The sequence below is a fragment of the Erigeron canadensis genome, chromosome 6, assembly GCF_010389155.1.
Source record: "Erigeron canadensis isolate Cc75 chromosome 6, C_canadensis_v1, whole genome shotgun sequence".
NCBI classification, from domain to species: Eukaryota; Viridiplantae; Streptophyta; class Magnoliopsida; order Asterales; family Asteraceae; genus Erigeron; species Erigeron canadensis.
The window spans coordinates 30037665-30056282 of NC_057766.1; the positions used below are offsets into that span (position 1 = coordinate 30037665).

An 18618-nucleotide genomic window follows, 5' to 3' on the forward strand; every position below is an offset into this window, starting at 1 on the left:
TGCAAAACAGGGGAGCAAATGACTCATTCATCAGAAGAGAAAATATAAAAAGATATAAACATGAGATTTCAAAGGTATAACTACAGAAAATAGAAAGCACCTTTAGACCAATTCACGATATTAGCAGTGACCTTTAAAAGTTTTAGTTATTAGCAATGACCTTTCATTTATTGGCGTAAATAGCAACATTTGACACGTGTCTTTGATGACATGGCAAATTTTTACTGATGTGTATTTTCTTATTTATCTATTATTCTTATTTTCGTTGTCAGGTGAGTTTCCCCCAAAATAAAAACTCCCACATCGTAACAGTGACACTCAATTAGGGTTTACAGAGTTCATAAAACCCAAAATTGATTACGGACGATAGGGAAGCAATTGAGGGTTCTGATGATTATATTTGTTTTCTATTTAAATATAATAATGATTAAGAGATTTTTACATTAAAATACAAAATTTGACCCGTTTCATTCGGCCTCATAGAGATATAGTATGATTCCCAGTACCGTTCGATCATCTGTAAATGTGTTGAATATGTCATGACTAATTCTTTTGATTAATGTGATTTGTTTTATACAGGTTTGGGATTTGAAGACTACTGATTGTCTACAAACATTCAAGCCACCACCTCTATTGAGGGTATGGCTAGTTTACTAGTTACTACCATATAAATCACAATGGGTCCTTAATTTGTTTTCTTCCCCATGTAATTTTGCGTTTCTTTTGATTATGATTTACAGGAAGGTGATGCTTCTGTAAATTCCGTTCACCTTTCCCCCAAAAATTCTGACCATGTACTAGTTTGTAACAAGACATCATCCATCTACCTTATGATTTAAGTAATCGATTTTTGGTTTTATGAATTCTATAAACCTATGTCATGTTACGATTTAAGGGTTTTTATTTTGGGGGAACCGATTGGGCAACGAAAATAAGAATAATAGATAAATAATAAAATCAACGACAGTAAAAAGTTGTCACGTCATTAAAATTTTCCACGTCATCAGAGATACGTGTCAAATGTTGCTATTTACGCCAATAAATGAAAGGTCATTGCTAAAATCAAAACTTTTAAAGGTCACTGCTAATATCATGAATTGGTCTAAAGGTGCTTTCTATTTTTTGCAGTTATCCCGATTTCAAAAATATATTTTTGTAAAGAATCACAAAGAAAAGCTTTAACCATCAATAAGTCATCTTGAAATTTCTCAGATTCTATTGCTGGTAATCTCCTTAAAAGACTTCTCATAAGGAATTTCACCTGTATTAAAAAAAAGGCATTATCAGATTCTTCTTTTTATAAGTGTGACTGAATACATAAAACAAAGTTTTATTCGGGTAAAATAAAGAGTTTTTTTCTAAAATAATGTAGTAATTAAAATTATTTATTAAATTAGTATAGTTTTAAAAATATTTATCATTTTAGTATAAAACTTTATTTTTAGCATTATATTTGTTCATTTTAAAATAATAACATATAAAGATTGTAAGCTATGTGTAGACTAGGAAACAAACTCATAAACACTATATCACTCCCCAGTTCTCAAAGAGTCAAAGCCATAATTTTTTATTTTTTAAGATCAAGTAAAATTTATACAGAAAGATCATTCGCTAAGTATCCATCTCTTGTATAAATCTAATCATTCATGCATCAATACATCTACTTTTAAAACAAAACAAGCCAATGAAGAGGAAGTAAAAAGTAAATTGTAACTTGTTAGTGCGGTCTATAATGATAGATGACTCAAAAACTTTCAATTGGTTTTTTTCTCCTATTTTGCAAAAATGGAAACTCAAGTAAGTCATAAGTGCTTGTTTATAAACATTGTCATTAGACTTTCAATAACAAAATATATTAAAACCAAGAATATGACATGCATGATAGACCTCTCATCAACCAAATGAATATAAATATGGTTTATAGATGGCATGGACTTCAGCTTTATAAACGAGATACACAGGGGACCAAAATCACAATTTTACAGTAATATCTGACGAACGCCATAATAAAATGATCAGTTGTTGATGATTATTAAATACTGTAACAAACTCTGAAACCAACCAAGTTCGCACCAGCTAAAAATTGATGGGTGTTTGATTACTGGGCAAATAATGTATCATTATAGTAGTGTATGTATATTTCAATTTAAGTTATGTGTATTGGAGATAATTAGTGTTATGAGTTTATTGGTCTAACCATTGCTTTTGATTTTTCTTTTCAATTTTTAAATTTAACAAATATAATGCTAAAAATAAAGTTTTATACTAAAATGGTAAATATTTTTGAAACTATACTAATTTGGTAAATAATTTTGGGTGAATATCATATATACCCTATTAACCTTTTAAATCACATAATTTACATAATATCAAATAAAACCAATTTAAGTAAAAGATCTAATAAAAACAATTCCACAAAAAGAATATCCCATCTTAGCCTTAATCATACCCGGTTGGTGACCAGGTTAAAATCAAAATATATAAATCATAGTTTAAAAAACGTGTATCTTACTATACATGGAAAAATATTTCAAATACTATTAAACTAAGATAGAATAAAGTAAATGATTTGGTTGACGTGTTAGCAGCATGTGCGGTTTGAGACGTGAGCATCTCAATTCTTAAGCACGCCTGAAGCAGCATGTCTGTTTCATCCAGTAGCATGACCAGATGACTATAGGTACAAAAAACTTCAGTTTTTGGTGGAGACATGTGTTTGCTAAATATGAGAATAGCATAAGTTTTGTATACTTGTAGTAACATGATGCAGGGCCTGGTTTTGTATACATCCTGGTTTTGCTTGCATGTACTTTGGGTGCTTGTTTCTTAATGGTTTGGGATATATAGTTGTTGGGTCGTGTATGATTGTAATTTGCAGATCTTTGCTACTGCTGCTGAGTTCATTAGTATGTGACCTGGTTCAAGCAATCATATGATTAGTTCTATAAGCATGAGTTGCAACATAAAAGGCGTCAATCTGTTTCCAACAACATGAAAAAGTCTATCCTTTGATAAATTAGTGTGCGACTATATGAGTAATAATCTATGGCAATAACAATATGACTATAAGAGTCTATTTAGAAATATATACTATATAAGAGTAAAAAAACTTGTAGATTTCCGACATAACGATAGATAAAAAGGCAATACAACTAAACCACATAGTCTACTGCTCTAAACTATTATACTTTTATTGCTAACGAAAAACAAAAAATTTAAAACCCCAACAAATATTAGCACACACTCCATTCTTTTTCTAAGATCCAGACAACCAATCAACTAATTAATACCATACCTAAAACCAAAAAGACTAAATAACAAATAGACTAACTTGAATCCTTAACTACTAAAGTACTAATAGACTAACTACCATACCTAAAACCAAAAAGAAATAACAAAAAGAATTGCTAATAACAAGAGCTAAGAAAAAAACAAAACTTCTAACAAAAATTTGGACCTAGAGAATTGCATAGATAATCTGGATGATACTGATATGCTGGTTAGCATGGTCATCAGCCCCTCATCAATATATGTTGATTTGTTGGTCAACATGGTCACAACCCAACCCACCCTGACCAATAACAAAATAAATTAAAAAGGTTACAAACAGCCTAGTTATCAGCCCCTCATTAGTATATGTTGATTTGTTGGTCAGCATGGTCACAACCCAACCCGGTCGCAACTGAACACGGCCTGACCAATAACAAAAAAAGGTTAAAACATTGACCCGAACCCATATTATCCCATTACCCAATCGTAACCCATGCATTTTGCAACCTCTATCTTATCTCACTGACGGTATTTGAGGTGACCAGTCAATCCAACGTTGCTAGGTTTGAACCAATGAATCACTATGTGTTGGTTTATAATGGGAATAGAGTACTACACCCACCACCCTTGTGCGTTTAGATGGTGACTAATTTTGTGGGTTTAAGTCTACCTTTTAAAACCAAATCCGTTAACCAAATAACTTAATTAGCGATCAAACTCATTTCATAATCCCCACACTCATCAACCATATAGTTAGAGACATGCACAACGTTTTAAACGATACAAACCGTACAGAAAGTAAAGAGTGAAGCGTCGTGTGAGGGAACATGCACATAATGTACAATTTTTAATATAAATCAAAAGCCACAAATATAACGTTTATGTGAAAGCATTAATCGTAATAATAATAATAATAAAACTTAATTGGTGGCCTACCTCAAAAATACTCTAAATTACTGCAAAAATCGAAAATCCTAAGCCAGTTGACAACCAACACCGTCTCATAGATAACCATAACTTGCAAATAATGTAACGTTTCGTCAAACTAAGAGGCCTACAAAGAATTATGGTCAACATGAGTTAAAGTTGTTAATAGAAAAACAACATTGGAAATAAAAAATAATCATCAAACTAAAATCATGGGTTGCAAATAATCAAATAAAGAATTTACCGTTGGATTCACAATATACATACTTTGAAAATAACAACATTATCCTGTTTCATTTTACCTTTTAGAGAAAACAATGACCTAAATCGACCCATTCAAAAGTAAATGAGTAAAAGAGGCACCTTTGTGATTACAATTCATCGAGTAAGTTTAATACATAAGGATTGTACAGAACTTAGTAGCTACCACAACCAATATGGAGTCATCAATTCAAGTATAAGAAAAATGCAACAGTTAGAGGTGGCATATTTGATCCATTTGCTTGATAATGAAGCATTTGGGGACTGGGATTACCTTTTATCCTTAATGGTTCATGAATTCAAATTTTAAATTCAAGAATATTAGAGCATATAGTGACATAGATAGTATTGGGCATCAACATGAAAAGAGAAAACTCACAGCCAGTATTTTTTTTTTTTCAATTCTTCAAAATATATTTGCCTCTCTCTTCATAGGCATATGGAAAGCCTCACAAAAGTCCTATCCTTTATTATCAAACTACAAAGCCAAACACCGAAACACATCAATAAGGAAGGCGGGATATGGAATGGTACATACACACGTCTTTCAAACTGATTTATGCAAAAAGATTAACACACAAATTTGGAGAAAAAAAACGGGTACATTGTTCTTAGAGTAGGACGGCCAGGAGCGTTTTGAATAAGTAAATACCAGGGGTTTCGTATCAAGATTTAACTCGAAATGCCTAAACTCGAAATTAACTGTCAACATCAACTGAATCTCAAAAAGCCTGTTAATTTCCTCCAAATCGTATCAAAATTTATCAAAACTATAGAGAATCACAAACATAAAACCTACATTCTAATTATATAAGAAACCCACCAAAAAGATCACATCATTATGTGAAACCAGAAAATTAATTACAATACTAATTAAGATAGTTTACCTAAAAATGAGATTCTAAGCGAGTAATCCAACGGCCACAAAAGTTGTTTCCACCAAGCATCTCTGCATAACAAAGAAGATGAAGAATTATTAAACCTAGAAATCAATTTCAAATGCACAAATCAACCCAAAGAAAACTATCACAGCTTTAATAATTAGAAATTAAAATTGAAATACAAAAAGTCTTTCACCCTAATACTATCATTAATCAGAGAATCAAAACATGTTAATCAAACTTTAACTATAGATAGAATCTGTTTAAGAAGAAATTAATAATCAGATTAATTAATCTGATTAATTAGTAACTATGAATTAAAAATATTTGATAACATAAATATGAATTAAGAAAAGAAGAAGAAGAAGCACCAGCGATATAACTTACGACGTGTGTTTTGGGGGAAGGGGGAAGACTGGACAGACAAATTAGGTTAAGAGGTGTGAAAGAATGGATACCGGTTTTAAGAGAGGGAAATAGAAACATGATTTTTAGTTTAGATGGCTCAGATTTGATTTGTGATTGAATTTGAATGGTTAGGATTAGAAGTTATATTTATTTTTTTCTCTCTACCAGCAATATATATTATCTTTCCCCTATATATATATATAATATATATATGAGGTTATCTCCAATGTTAAGGACGTCCTGAGCTGCTACATCATATCCTTACAAATCTCTACACATCCTTATAAATCCTTAAAATCCTATAATTTTACCACTAACCATACAAACATCCTTACATATTCTTTAACTCTACTAAAAACAAAAAAAATATAAGTAAGGGCACCTAAGGGCATGCCCTTGGATAAAGACATCCATCAAAAAATCTTTAGTTTTAAACAAGCTTCAACCGCAAAGGATTTCTAAGGCACCCAAAGACGCCCCATTGAAGATAGTCTAATGTAATAAAACATCTAAGAAACAAAACTTCACGCATCTTCTTTTCTCGAATCTGTAGTAATGGTAAACTACTAACCTGGCACATTACTTTGCGTGGTGAGATTTAACTGTGTGTACGGCAGCACATTTTTTGATATGCACATGGAACTAAATATTATAGGAGCATTTTGAAGATTTACGGCGTGTTTGGTTCACGGAATGTTTTTGGATAGAATGGAATCTATTGAAAAAATTGGAATCTGATAGAATGGAATTTGATGGAATGTTTTTCATCTTTTGAAGATTTAAGGGAGAGACGAAATGAGATTCCTTCCCCCATCCTCATGGAATGGAGATTCTATCAAATGAGGGAATTTTGACATTCCAACGGAATGATATTCCTTCATCATTGAGCAACCAAACGCACTAAGGAATGGAACTCAATTCCGATTCCATCAAATTTTATCAGAATCTACGAACCAAACGCGACCTTAGAGAGTGTATAACAGTATAAAAGTATGCATAAATAGTGGCTAAAAAACTGAGGCTGTGTTAAATATATGGGTTTTGTTAGTGACAGCACTTAGGGTTGTCAGTAAAAACTAATTGGATACATTAAAATTTGTACCTTGCTGTTAGAAAAATCAGGGGAAGGTTTTTAATATATAATATACAAGTTTTTAAGCATGTAATATGTTGTTAGTGACAGCCCTTATGGCTATCATTATCATTTTCCTAAAAATATACCCATAAATAATTACTATAAAGCGCTTGCAATAACAGTAATACATGTATAGTTACCCAATTACCTTTGACAAGTAAATCAAATTAATTCTTAATTATTCATACCTGCATCTTTTTAGACCACAAATAAAGGAATGAACTTTGACGACAGAAGAAGGGGAAAAAAAAGAAACATAAATCAATACTTTTTGATAAAACTGTTGTAAAGATCCAATCTATCTCAAAAATGTAAAATGGATCTACAGTCAAAAACTCATGTTAACCTTCCTAAACATTGTAATCTCATTGTGCCCCCGTTTGTTACATTGCTTTATGATATTTATAACCCAAAACATAAGTTACCTTTTTGCAGTGATGGATCACTCTGATCCTACTATTAAGTAAGGGTGAGCAAAAACCGAACCGAAAAACCAAAAACAAAAAAAACCGACAAAATCAAACCGAAAAAACCGAAAACTGAACGAAATCCATTGGTTTGGTTTTTGTTTTCTAAAAATTTCGAACAGATCGGTTTGGGTTTCGGTTTCATATGTCAAAAAACCGATCAAAAACCGAACCGAACTGAACCGAATCAATTATATATTAATTATTTAATATTTATATCATATTACATTTATATTTATTACTTATAATTTGTAAAAATGTTAATATATTTAAACTTTTTATCTTTTTAGTATACAAATCTATATAAATTGTATGTTTTAGATGAAAACGTACAAGAAAATCAATTCGTTTTATAAAACTTATATCAATTTTAACACCTAAAAAATATAATTAGTCAATAAAAAACATCTTTATATTTTAATTTCTATATCATAATTTTTTGTGTGAACAAATGAAAATTAAATCTATAACATAATAAACAAAAAAGTAAAAAAAAATTATAATAAAAACCAAACAAAAAGCGAAACCGATCCAAACCGAACCAAAAAACCGACAAACCGAACAAAAACCGAATCCAATGGATTGGGTTTTCTAAAAACCGAATGGATCGGTTATGGTTTCGGTTTTAGCCAAAAACCGAACCAAACCGATCCATACTCACCCCTACTATTAAGCATCTTGATTGCATTATGGATTCCCGTCAAGTGGCATCTGATCATCAACATCACTTAAAAACCCATACCCATTTTCATGGATGGGGATTCCCTAAAGTTATAACTTTAATGGTAAAGTTTAGTCAATCTTGACCTTTGGATCAAAATCAAAGAATCTGTGAATCTTGTCCTTGGATTTTAATTCAAGGATCAAAACTTGACTAGTTATTTTGGGTCCCCCATCCCATTTTCATTAACATCATCTAAAAATCTCATCATCATATTTGTATGTATCTATATCATCCAAATCCATTTTTATCTTTCAAATCCATTTTCATTTCCGGTCTCATCTTCCATTTTCAGATCTTGTTTTTACAAAGTCAAACATTCAAATAAAGAGCTTAATAGGTGCCAAGTGGATAAAGTAAACAATGACCTGTTACACATCATTACCCATCCGGTAAAGACCCTAAATTAACGTATTTGCCGGTTTGTAACCTCACATATAAGTTATTTTAGTACAAGCCCCAGAAAAGTAAAACCGTGACAAGTTGTGCCATTTTCCAATCAATTAACCTTTATATATGTTGTGAAAAGTTTATATATATAAGGCCAACTCCTTTTGCTGGTTTTAGATCTTGTTTTGTAATATTGTGTTATACACGAGAGCTTGTTCAGCCGTTCAGCCGTTCAGGCATGATATGCAATTAGAACTTTTGCATTCTATTCTATCTTTAGAACTTTGGTATCCAACTCGCTTTGCAAGCCAACTAATTAATCCAAAGGTGACAAGCGATTTTTAAGCCGACTAATTAATTCCAAAGTGACAGGCGAGTAGCTTGGAATGGAAGTTGGTGAACCTCCATGGTTACAAGGGGTATATTTTTTTTTACGTATGATTCGAACTTATGACCTCTAGTATCCTCAACCTTAGAGACCAAACTTTTATCACCACGCACCATCCTTTTGGTTGAATTATATGTCAAATTAAAAATGTGTTTAAAATGTAGGTTTAACGGTATGTCTAATAAAAAATGATTGTCACATGTCAAATTCAATGATAAAGATTATGAAAGAAAAAAATATGAAATCCATGTGTCAAATATTAAATAGATTAGACACATTTTAGTCACATTTATTAGACAACATTTATCATTACCCATTGGGATTAGTTTCCTGTAATGTAACTATCTTTGACCGAATGTCTATAGTAGGAAAAAACTAAAGTTATGTGTATTGTATGTAAGCAACTTGAAAAAATGTTTATTGTATGTAAGAAAACATATGTGGGAACCATATACAGGTACCACTTGTCAGATTGTAATTGGTTGAAACGAAATTCTTACATACAATAAACATTATTTCAAAGTTGTTTACATACAATACACACAGCTTTAGTTATTTCCTACTATAGACATTCATTCAAAGTTTCTTATATTCGAGGGAACTAATCTCTTAACCATTCTATCCATGAAACAATTCAATGTTGTATACCAAGATTGGAACCATGATATCATGAAACACTCAATGTTGTGTACCAATATTTGAACCATGATATATTGTGGGCTTACTGATGTAGCTTTTGTAGTTTAATTATCATTGTCATAGGACAACATCGTAATTGGTATCGACGAATGATAAGGCAAACTCTTTCGAACACTTTTGTTTAGACGCATTTTACCACTTTTTGAACCCCATTGGACTCGGTTTCATTACGGATTTGAAGGAGGATTATAACCACTTTAACAAGTTTTACATATAAATGGTGAAATGTTACATCTAGCTATATTATTACGTCATTCTTATTTGGTTTATCCCGGATACTCCCTTTTGTGCTAGTTACGTCCGTCACATGTTACTCTGTACGTATTATCATAATCTATATACGAGTGTAAGTACCTACACGTTGCGGCGGTAAGATGGTAGGATGATAGTCAAATGCCTTAGTCATACGGGCTCCACCTAGGATTTAAAATTTCATCGAAAATATATCGAATGACATCTCTAATGAAAGAGCATGAAATTTTATGAACACCCATATAATTTTTATAATTTATCGATTTACGGTTTTTGAGATAAAAGATTTTGAATGAATTGGAGGACTAAATGATTTATGGAGGAGGGAGAAAACAAATGATTGGTTGAGATTTGAGGAGGGAAAAAAAATATGAGTTGTTGAGATTTATTTTAAGGGTATTATGAATAAATGATAGGGGTATTTTGGGGTTTTCACTTATGTAAAGTTGAAATTTTGGAAGGAGGATATGCTTTATAATGTAGTAGAGATAATCTATAACCCCTTATAAAATATATTGAATTCTTCTATTTTAAGAAACTTAACACTTTTTTATATTCAAAATACCCTTATTTCTTAATCTTAATTCCCATATACAATTAATCTATACTTTTATACTATCTAATAGTTAAACAACTCTCTCTTTAAATGTTACATGAGAAAATTATCTAAAATAACGTTAATGATTAAATTACAGTACTAGTTCTTTATCTTTTAAAATATTTTCATTAACCTTTTGAATCAATTATTTTAACATCAATTATCTACACCACTTGACGCCGTCTCCACAACCAACAGTCACTCCCACCATCACACTGTCACCGCTACAACCATTGTCGCATTATGCGGGTACCATACGAGCTTGATGAAAATGGGTTTTTGATGATGATGAGATGCCATGGACATGATGAGATTTCTTTAAGCATAAAAAAGAAAAATGAGATGGAAAATACTATATATGGACTTATAAAATAAATCGAAATGAATATAAAAATTAAAAATGACTTGTCACCCGATGATAGAACCTAAATAGACGTATTAGTTGGTTTGGAATCCCAAGAAAAAAAAATTATTACTATGATCCCAAAAAAAATAAAATGCGACAAGTTGAGATACTTTTCAATCTGTTAGCCATATATATAAACTTTGCACAAATTATTATATTTATATTGAAAAATGTGAGTATATGGATGTTAGGCACCTAACACCCTTCACATACTAATTTTTTAATATTTATATAAATGATTGACTCTCCTTGTTTTTTATGGCTTAAAAAATCAAAATGTGAGGATTAATTTATACACCCAACTTAAGTGTTTAATAGCCACATTTCCTCATTTACATTATGGAAAATGACTATTCCTCATAACAAAATAGCATAAAAATCTTCTTAACACTTTAAGAAGGTGACATGTGGTATTCACTAATTCTCTTTTTTAATTTCACCTCTTGATTTTTCCACATGTTATCATCCAATAGTTAGAGGGATTTTTAGGTTATTTTGTTTAGAAGATTAATCATTTCCCTTATATTATAATTGGTTTCTATAACTTCAATTCAAGCTTCTCATCTGCACATATTTAACTTCAAAGTCTTCATTTACATCTAGCTTACTTCACCTTTACCTAATATCTGTTGTCACGCACGTATTGACGTATAAATACATGTTTGTATCATTGTATGTATGTCTTCTCCACATTCATCTCTCTCTTTTCATTCAAAGGACAACACACCACTTTCCGGCCAACTAAGGAAAAATGGTGTCACGTGGTTGTTCAAACTTCGTATACCACCAAACTGACTGCATTCTTCTTTTCGTTTTCATGTCTGTGTCCTTGGTTCCCCTTCAAGCAGAAGCTGCCACCAAGAAGTATCAGTTTGATGTGAGACTAATTTCTAATTCAAGTTCCGGTCAACACATTTGATATGTGTTGTTAAATGTATAGCTAAAAACTGTTTTTGTATATTTTTATCATCAGGTTCGAGTGCGCAGTGTGAACCGATTGTGCCATGCCAAGCCCATTGTGACCGTAAATGGGATGTTTTCAGGCCCTACTATCTATGCTCGAGAAGGCGACAGAGTCATCATCAATGTTTAAAATTATGCACAATATAGCATGTTGATTCACTAGTATGTTTCACAATTTAGGCTGATTTTGCAATACTGTTAAGTATCTAGCTGGTTGCAATGATGTTTTTATTTTGTTTATAGGCACAGGCTGAAACAATACAGTAACAGATGGGCAGGCATACATAACACAGTGACCAATCCAGACAGGAAGTAGCTACGTATATGACTTCATCACTTCAATGTTACAGGTCAGAGAGGAACGTTGTCTGATTCAGATATATGCAAACAGAAATCAACTCCTTCAAAATTACTCAGAAATACATAGTAAAAGCAAAAAGATAAGCTATAATGAACAATAGCCACTGCCAAAAGAACAATCACAATCATCACATGGTTGTGAACTTTTTACAGATCTTTATTTAATACAAAAAGGCAAAACTTTTGCCATTAAACTTTGTGGGTTGTAAGTTGTAACTAAGTAGTCTATACGGATGTACAAAATTATATATGCATCACTTTTCATTCCATCTATTAAGGAATCTAAAAGGCAAGTTACATAACCTTGATACTGCCACTCCATCATGTAGAGACAGAGTACTCATAGCCACGCGAAATGCGAAGATAATCAGCAGTCCTAAAAGACATGTACCTCTTAGCATACTGATAAAGCCAATTTGGTGCATCTTGATGACATTCCTTTAAAAGCTCAGACAGTGCTTTAGCAATGCACGAGTTCTTCGATGTGAAAAAAGACGTTGCCAGTCCTCTTTTTCCAGCACGCCCAGTCCTGCCGATTCTTTGGACATAAGTATCAATATCCCGCGGCAGGTCGTAGTTCACAACCTGTGCAATACCAGCAACATCAAGACCTCTTGATGCCAGGTCAGTAGCCACCAGAATCGGCGTCAAACCCATTTTAAAAGATGCTAGCGCCCTTTCTCTTTCCTATAAAAGTTCAAAACACATATAATTTAGTGTGCAGTTGCGCATGTAAGTATAAGTAAAGACAGAAAATTTATAATAATATAATAAAGATCTTACCCTTTGACATTTGTCCCCATGTAAAGACACAGCAGAAAACCCGTTGCTGTTAAGCCAACATTCGAGTGCATTTGCACCTCTCTTTGTCGCCACAAAGATCAAAACCAGTGCAGTCTGAATCGCAAAGCAACAAGAAGCCAAATTACAAAACTTAAGAAAGAAAAAACTAAGAACTAGACAAATTAATGGGGTATTCACCTTTCCTAAATTTCCATTAGCAATCTGATAATCAAGAAGCTCTTTTAAGCGCTGTGGTTTCTCATTATCCTCAACGAGCATTAGTTCTTGTATAATCAGATGTGTACTTGAACCGGCTCTTCCAACAGAAATGAAAACATGGTCTGAAAGAAAAGCCAAAGCAAGTGTCTGCAATTTATACGAATGAATACAATTAGTAACAATTACTTGGATCTTTTACACAAACAGCGGAATCAATAATGGCGCTAACCTGAACTTTTTTAGGCAATGTTGCACTGAACAACATTGTTTGTCTTCGACCGACTCTAGGATTTTCAGTGTGCTCCACAATCTTTCTGATTTGAGGTTCAAATCCCATATCTAACATACGATCAGCTTCATCTATGACCATGTATTTTATCATTTTCAGTGAAACTTTTGATGCTTCACAAAAGTCAATCAGTCTTCCTGGAGTGGCAACTAGTATATCCAAACCGCTCTCAAAGCTTTTAAGCTGCATATATCAGAATATCTAGAGAGTTAAACCAAATTTAAATAGACACAGTAACGCTTAAAAATAAAATAAAGATATAAGATGGTAGATAATGAACCTGAAGGGATTTTGGTTCACCTCCGCAAGCAATGCAAACTTTTAAGCTAGTTTGGTAAGAGAACTTTTTAGCTTCTTCATATATCTAACAAAAAGAGTTATTCAAAAGTTTTATGAAAACACTATCAGAACATACATCAATAAAACAATATATAATCAATAAAACAAACAACCTATCATCACCTATAAAATACGAAAGTAAGGAAATAAAGAAGTATATCTACACAAGCCAATCAGCATATCTAAAAAATCCAAAAAGTAAATACATATGGTATAACTATAAACGATTTAATTTAAAAAAATTAAAATTAACCTGAAAGCAAAGTTCTCGCGTGGGAGACAAAATAAGAGCAAGAGGATACATGACCTCTTCTGGAGATCTTTTCGAGACGTCTTTCAACATCCCAGATATTATGGGTAAACAGAACGCTGCTGTTTTACCACTTCCAGTCTGAGCACAAGCCATTAAGTCGCGCCCCCCCATTAAAACAGGAATTGCATGCCTTTGAATAGGTGTTGGTTGCGAATACTTACATATATGTCTTATAGTCTCGTTGACAACACCACCAAAATCCACATCAATGAACATATTTATTGGGTTGGGCACATCCAAGCCAATTATATTCACTGGTATGTCCTCATAGGCATCAAAGTTTATTTCACCACCTCTTACTCCCTTTTCTGATTCATTTGCTTCTAATTCATTAAGACTTAGTTCCTTAGTGTCACAAGATATCGCATCACAATCTACAAACTCAGATGTAAAAGCATATTTGTCATAAGTCGTGCCATAATCAGTCTTCTTTGTTTCCAAATAAACTTCTTGGTCCTTACCACCAGACATTCGAGAATACTTGACTGCCCTATCATAGCAATTCTCTACCTTCAGACTCTTGTTAAAATCAAGATGATGGTCATTCAAACACATGTATCTCTCAGCATACTTATAAAGCCAATTTGGTGCATCTTGATGACATTCCTTTAAAAGCGCAGAAAGTGCTTTAGCTAGGCACAAGTTCTTAGATGTGAAAAAAGACGTTGCCCGTCCGCCTTTTCCAGCACGCCCAGTCCTGCCAATTCTTTGGACATAAGTATCAATATCCCGCGGCAGGTCATAGTTCACAACCTGTGCAATACCAGCAACATCAAGACCTCTTGATGCCAGGTCAGTAGCCACCAGAATTGGCGTCAAACCCATTTTAAAAGATGCTAGCGCCCTTTCTCTTTCCTATAAAAGTTCAACACACAATTTAGTGTGCAGTTGCATGTAAGTATAAGTAAAGACAGAAAATTTATAATAATATAAAAAGATCTTACCATTTGACATTTATCCCCATGTAAAGACACAGCAGAAAACCCGTTGCAGTTAAGCCAACATTCGAGTGAATATGCACCTTTCTTTGTCGCCACAAAGATCAAAACCAGTGCAGTCTGAATCACAAAGCAACAAGAAGCCAAATTACAAAACATAAAAAAGACAAAACTAAGAACTAGACAAATTAATGGGGTATTCACCTTTCCTAAATTTCCATTAGCAATCGGATAATCAAGAAGCTCTTTTAAGCGCTGTGGTTTCTCATTATCCTCAACCAGCATTAGTTCTTGTATAATCAGATGTGTACTTGAACCGCCTCTTCCAACAGAAATGAAAACATGGTCTGAAAGAAAAGCCGATGCAAGTGTCTGCAATTTAAACGAATGAATACAATTAGTAACAATTACTTTGGATCTTTTACACAAACAGTGGAATCAATAATGGCGCTAACCTGAACTTTGTAAGGCAATGTTGCACAGAACAACATGGTTTGTCTTCGACCGACTCTAGGAATTTCAGTATGCTCCACAATCTTTCTGATTTGAGGTTCAAATCCCATATGTAACATAAGATCAGCTTCATCTATGACCATGTATTTTATCATTTTCAGTGAAACTTTTGATAATTCACAAAAATCAATCAATCTTCCGGGAGTGGCAACTAGTATATCCACACCGCTCTCAAAGCTTTTAAGCTGCATATATCAGAATATCTACAGAGTTAAACCAAATTCAAATTGACACAGTAACGCTTAAAAATAAAACAAAGATATAAGATGGTAGATGATGAACCTGAAGGGATTTTGGTTCACCTCCATAAGCAGCAGCAACTTTTACACCAGTTTGATTGCAGAAGTTTTTCGATACTTCAAATATCTAACAAAAAGATTATTCAAGATTATTAGCCTAAACCTTACTTCCAAATTGTAAGACAATAATCAAAACCATTCACTTTTCTTTTTCAAATTTGTCTTGGGCCAGTCTTCACTTAAATCAGTCATAAGGGTCCCAATCCATAACACATCATAATCCATTTAAGCCCAAATCAACCACAATATTAGCCCACAAAAGAAATTTGTCAATGGGCCTAAAAATTCAAAACAATGAAGCTAAGTCCAGATTCCATTTATTTCCATAAATCAAAATCCAATCAGGCTTCAAACTTTCATTATCTTAAAAATCATGAAACAGACACCAAAACACGCTTGATCCAATCATAATCACATCCTAAAACAAAAGTATAATATTCTACTAGCAACACATTAGACCTTAACAAAACTACCTGCTTAAACTACTCCATTATTGAATCAAAAAGCACGGTAATCAAACCGCAAATATCATAAATATATCAACTAAAAAACACTTTTCTTAAGCAAAAACACCAGAACTTTCACTCTAGAACTATTACAAAAATGAGTAGATTATCCAGAATACCAACTTTTGTGCAGAAAAGCAATTAAGCGTTCCAAACCACTATTAAAAACACATATGTTTAAACTTTGAACCCCAACGGTTTTAAACATCAAATAACATCTTAGATTTGAAAAATATGCTTCCATCAAGATAAAGCCACACATAACCATATGCCATATGCAATAATCAACCATTATAACGGACCATGAGTGCATAACCACATCTTCAAACCACCCCTTACTAAAAGTAGCCGGAACTTGAAGCAATAAAAAAAACTTATATCAGATATAAGATTTAACAAATGCACAAATAAATAATGAACTATATAAAAATATTATAAAAAAAGCCAGATATAAGATTGAACAAAAAAAAACATCAAGAAATTATATCAGGTAAAATGCAATAATAAATAATGAACTAAATAAAAAAAAAGATTAAACAAGCCAAATTGAAACATATACAAAAATGCCACATAAATTAACACATACTGTAAATATAATTTATATAAGAAAGAAAAAAAAGAAAAAAAAAAGATACCTGACAACATAGCTCCCTGGTTGGCGAAAGAATTAGCGCAAGAGGGCAAGCAACCTTCTCCAGCCGTTCGGGCACTCTCCGGAATTCTTTCAACACCCCAGAAATAATCGGAAAACAAAATGCGGCCGTTTTCCCACTTCCCGTCTGAGCACAAGCCATTATATCATGGCCAGCCATTATTACCGGAATCGCATGTCTCTGAATCGGAGTGGGACAGACATAAGCTTTCCTTATGTTCTTGATAATAGTCGGACTAAAATCGACATCTGTAAAATTGACTATCGGACTGGGTACATCCGGCCCGGTTACAACGACTGATAAATCTAACCCACCATCTTTTATTTTATCTGGAAATTCGGTTTCTTCATTTGCGTTAATGTTTATTGGGGTATCACATTGTTCAAGATTCTGAACGTAACTAGTGTTGGTGATGAAACGGCGGTGGGATTCAATGGATGTGGGTCGGGGACGAGGGGGTTTAGCAACGACGTCAGCGTATGATAACCTCATTGATAACTTTTTTATATTGATTTGATTGCAGAAAGGAGAAAGAAATTTAAAGGGGGGTTGGGGAAGAAGGGAGTGGGTGCGTGTATCGATTATATTTTATTTTTTTATTTTCTTCTAGCGCCAAATGACGAGGTGAAAACTTTTGAATTGAAAAAGATATACAGGATCCTATTTATACAAGTGATAATAGATATCGATATCAATGAGTAACTATAACAAATTCTGATTAACTATCTACCTAACTAACTATGCTAAAAAAATCTCATTCTTTTCCCGGCAGCTCAAGTCATATTCGGGCCTAAATCAAAACTTAGAAATGAGGCCTTTTTTCGATTAAAATTTGTTTTAGAGGATTTGCTATAGCAACACTCCAATTTACAAGAGGTATACAATTATACTTATCGTGTTTAAACACCCATCATATATGAAGTATATATTGATACTTTTTATATGATACTTTGACTTTTCTGGTCAAAGCGAATATACTTCTCGTGTAAGTACAAAATCACGTATAGTTGGTGTATATGACGAATTGGTGAGTGTGTTTATATACGTTATCATTTAAAAAGAGAACAAAAAAACCAAAAAGTATTACAACTCTCTTCCATTAGTTAAAAGAAATAAAATTCCTTAATAAAGTTTGGTGATGACTTAATAAGGTTCAAAAATATTTTAATTGAAAAAGTCACATAATATCTTTTAAGATAATGAGGGTATATTTTCTAAACAACATATAAGAAAAGTATTGGAAAAATAAAAATAAACAATCTAATTAAATGTCGATAAAAAATAAAATAAAAGAGATAAACTATATTTGTCATTTGGGCCAAATAGTTAATGAATAAGTGAGTAACTATCCGCGCATTGCGGCGGTGAGATGGTGAGGGTAATAGGTGATAAAGTGTGACAGCCAAATGCCTAATTATCTGTACGGGTTCCGTCCTCGGATTTAAAAATTCGTCGGAAGTATATCGAATGACATCTCTAATGAAAGAGCATGAAATTTTAAGAACACCCATATAATTTTTATAATATATCGATGTATAGTTTTTGTGATAAAAGATTTTGAATGAATTAGAGGAATAAAATGAGTTATGAAGGAGAGAGAAAGTTGAAGGTTGTAGGGCATTGATATATGCATTATTATG

The 18618-nt window shown here is 32.6% G+C and overlaps 2 protein-coding genes across 2 annotated transcripts; both read right to left on the minus strand.

Annotated features, from left to right (window-relative positions):
• Nucleotides 1-12447: 12447 nt before the first annotated feature.
• Nucleotides 12448-14354, minus strand: LOC122604670 (DEAD-box ATP-dependent RNA helicase 52B-like). The gene is made up of 6 exons (XM_043777542.1): nt 14010-14354; nt 13698-13781; nt 13358-13600; nt 13108-13275; nt 12910-13023; nt 12448-12813 (listed from the first exon to the last, which is right to left on the minus strand). Exons 1-6 carry the CDS (start codon nt 14283-14285, stop codon nt 12448-12450), a joined length of 1251 nt encoding a protein of 416 aa, XP_043633477.1. The 5' UTR covers nt 14286-14354.
• Nucleotides 14355-14407: 53 nt separating this feature from the next.
• On the minus strand, nt 14408-17470 carry LOC122604671 (DEAD-box ATP-dependent RNA helicase 52B-like). Its single transcript, XM_043777543.1, has 7 exons — nt 16961-17470; nt 15803-15886; nt 15463-15705; nt 15212-15379; nt 15014-15127; nt 14580-14924; nt 14408-14443 (listed from the first exon to the last, which is right to left on the minus strand). The coding sequence occupies exons 1-7, from the start codon at nt 17468-17470 to the stop codon at nt 14408-14410; spliced, it is 1500 nt and encodes a 499-aa protein (XP_043633478.1).
• Nucleotides 17471-18618: the final 1148 nt, after the last annotated feature.

Excerpts from the sequence above, each read along its gene's own strand:
- LOC122604670 (XM_043777542.1), bottom strand. The coding sequence starts at position 14,285 with ATGTTCATTGATGTGGATTTTGGTGGTGTTGTCAACGAGACTATAAGA. Across the intron at positions 13,276-13,357 it reads CATTGCCTAAAAAAGTTCAG|ACACTTGCTTTGGCTTTTCT; the intron begins GTTAGCGCCATT and ends TATAAATTGCAG. Across the intron at positions 13,024-13,107 it reads CTAATGGAAATTTAGGAAAG|ACTGCACTGGTTTTGATCTT; the intron begins GTGAATACCCCA and ends TTTGCGATTCAG.
- LOC122604671 (XM_043777543.1), bottom strand. The coding sequence starts at position 17,470 with ATGAGGTTATCATACGCTGACGTCGTTGCTAAACCCCCTCGTCCCCGA. Across the intron at positions 15,706-15,802 it reads GTGAACCAAAATCCCTTCAG|CTTAAAAGCTTTGAGAGCGG; the intron begins GTTCATCATCTA and ends TGATATATGCAG. Across the intron at positions 14,925-15,013 it reads ATGGGGATAAATGTCAAATG|GAAAGAGAAAGGGCGCTAGC; the intron begins GTAAGATCTTTT and ends GAACTTTTATAG.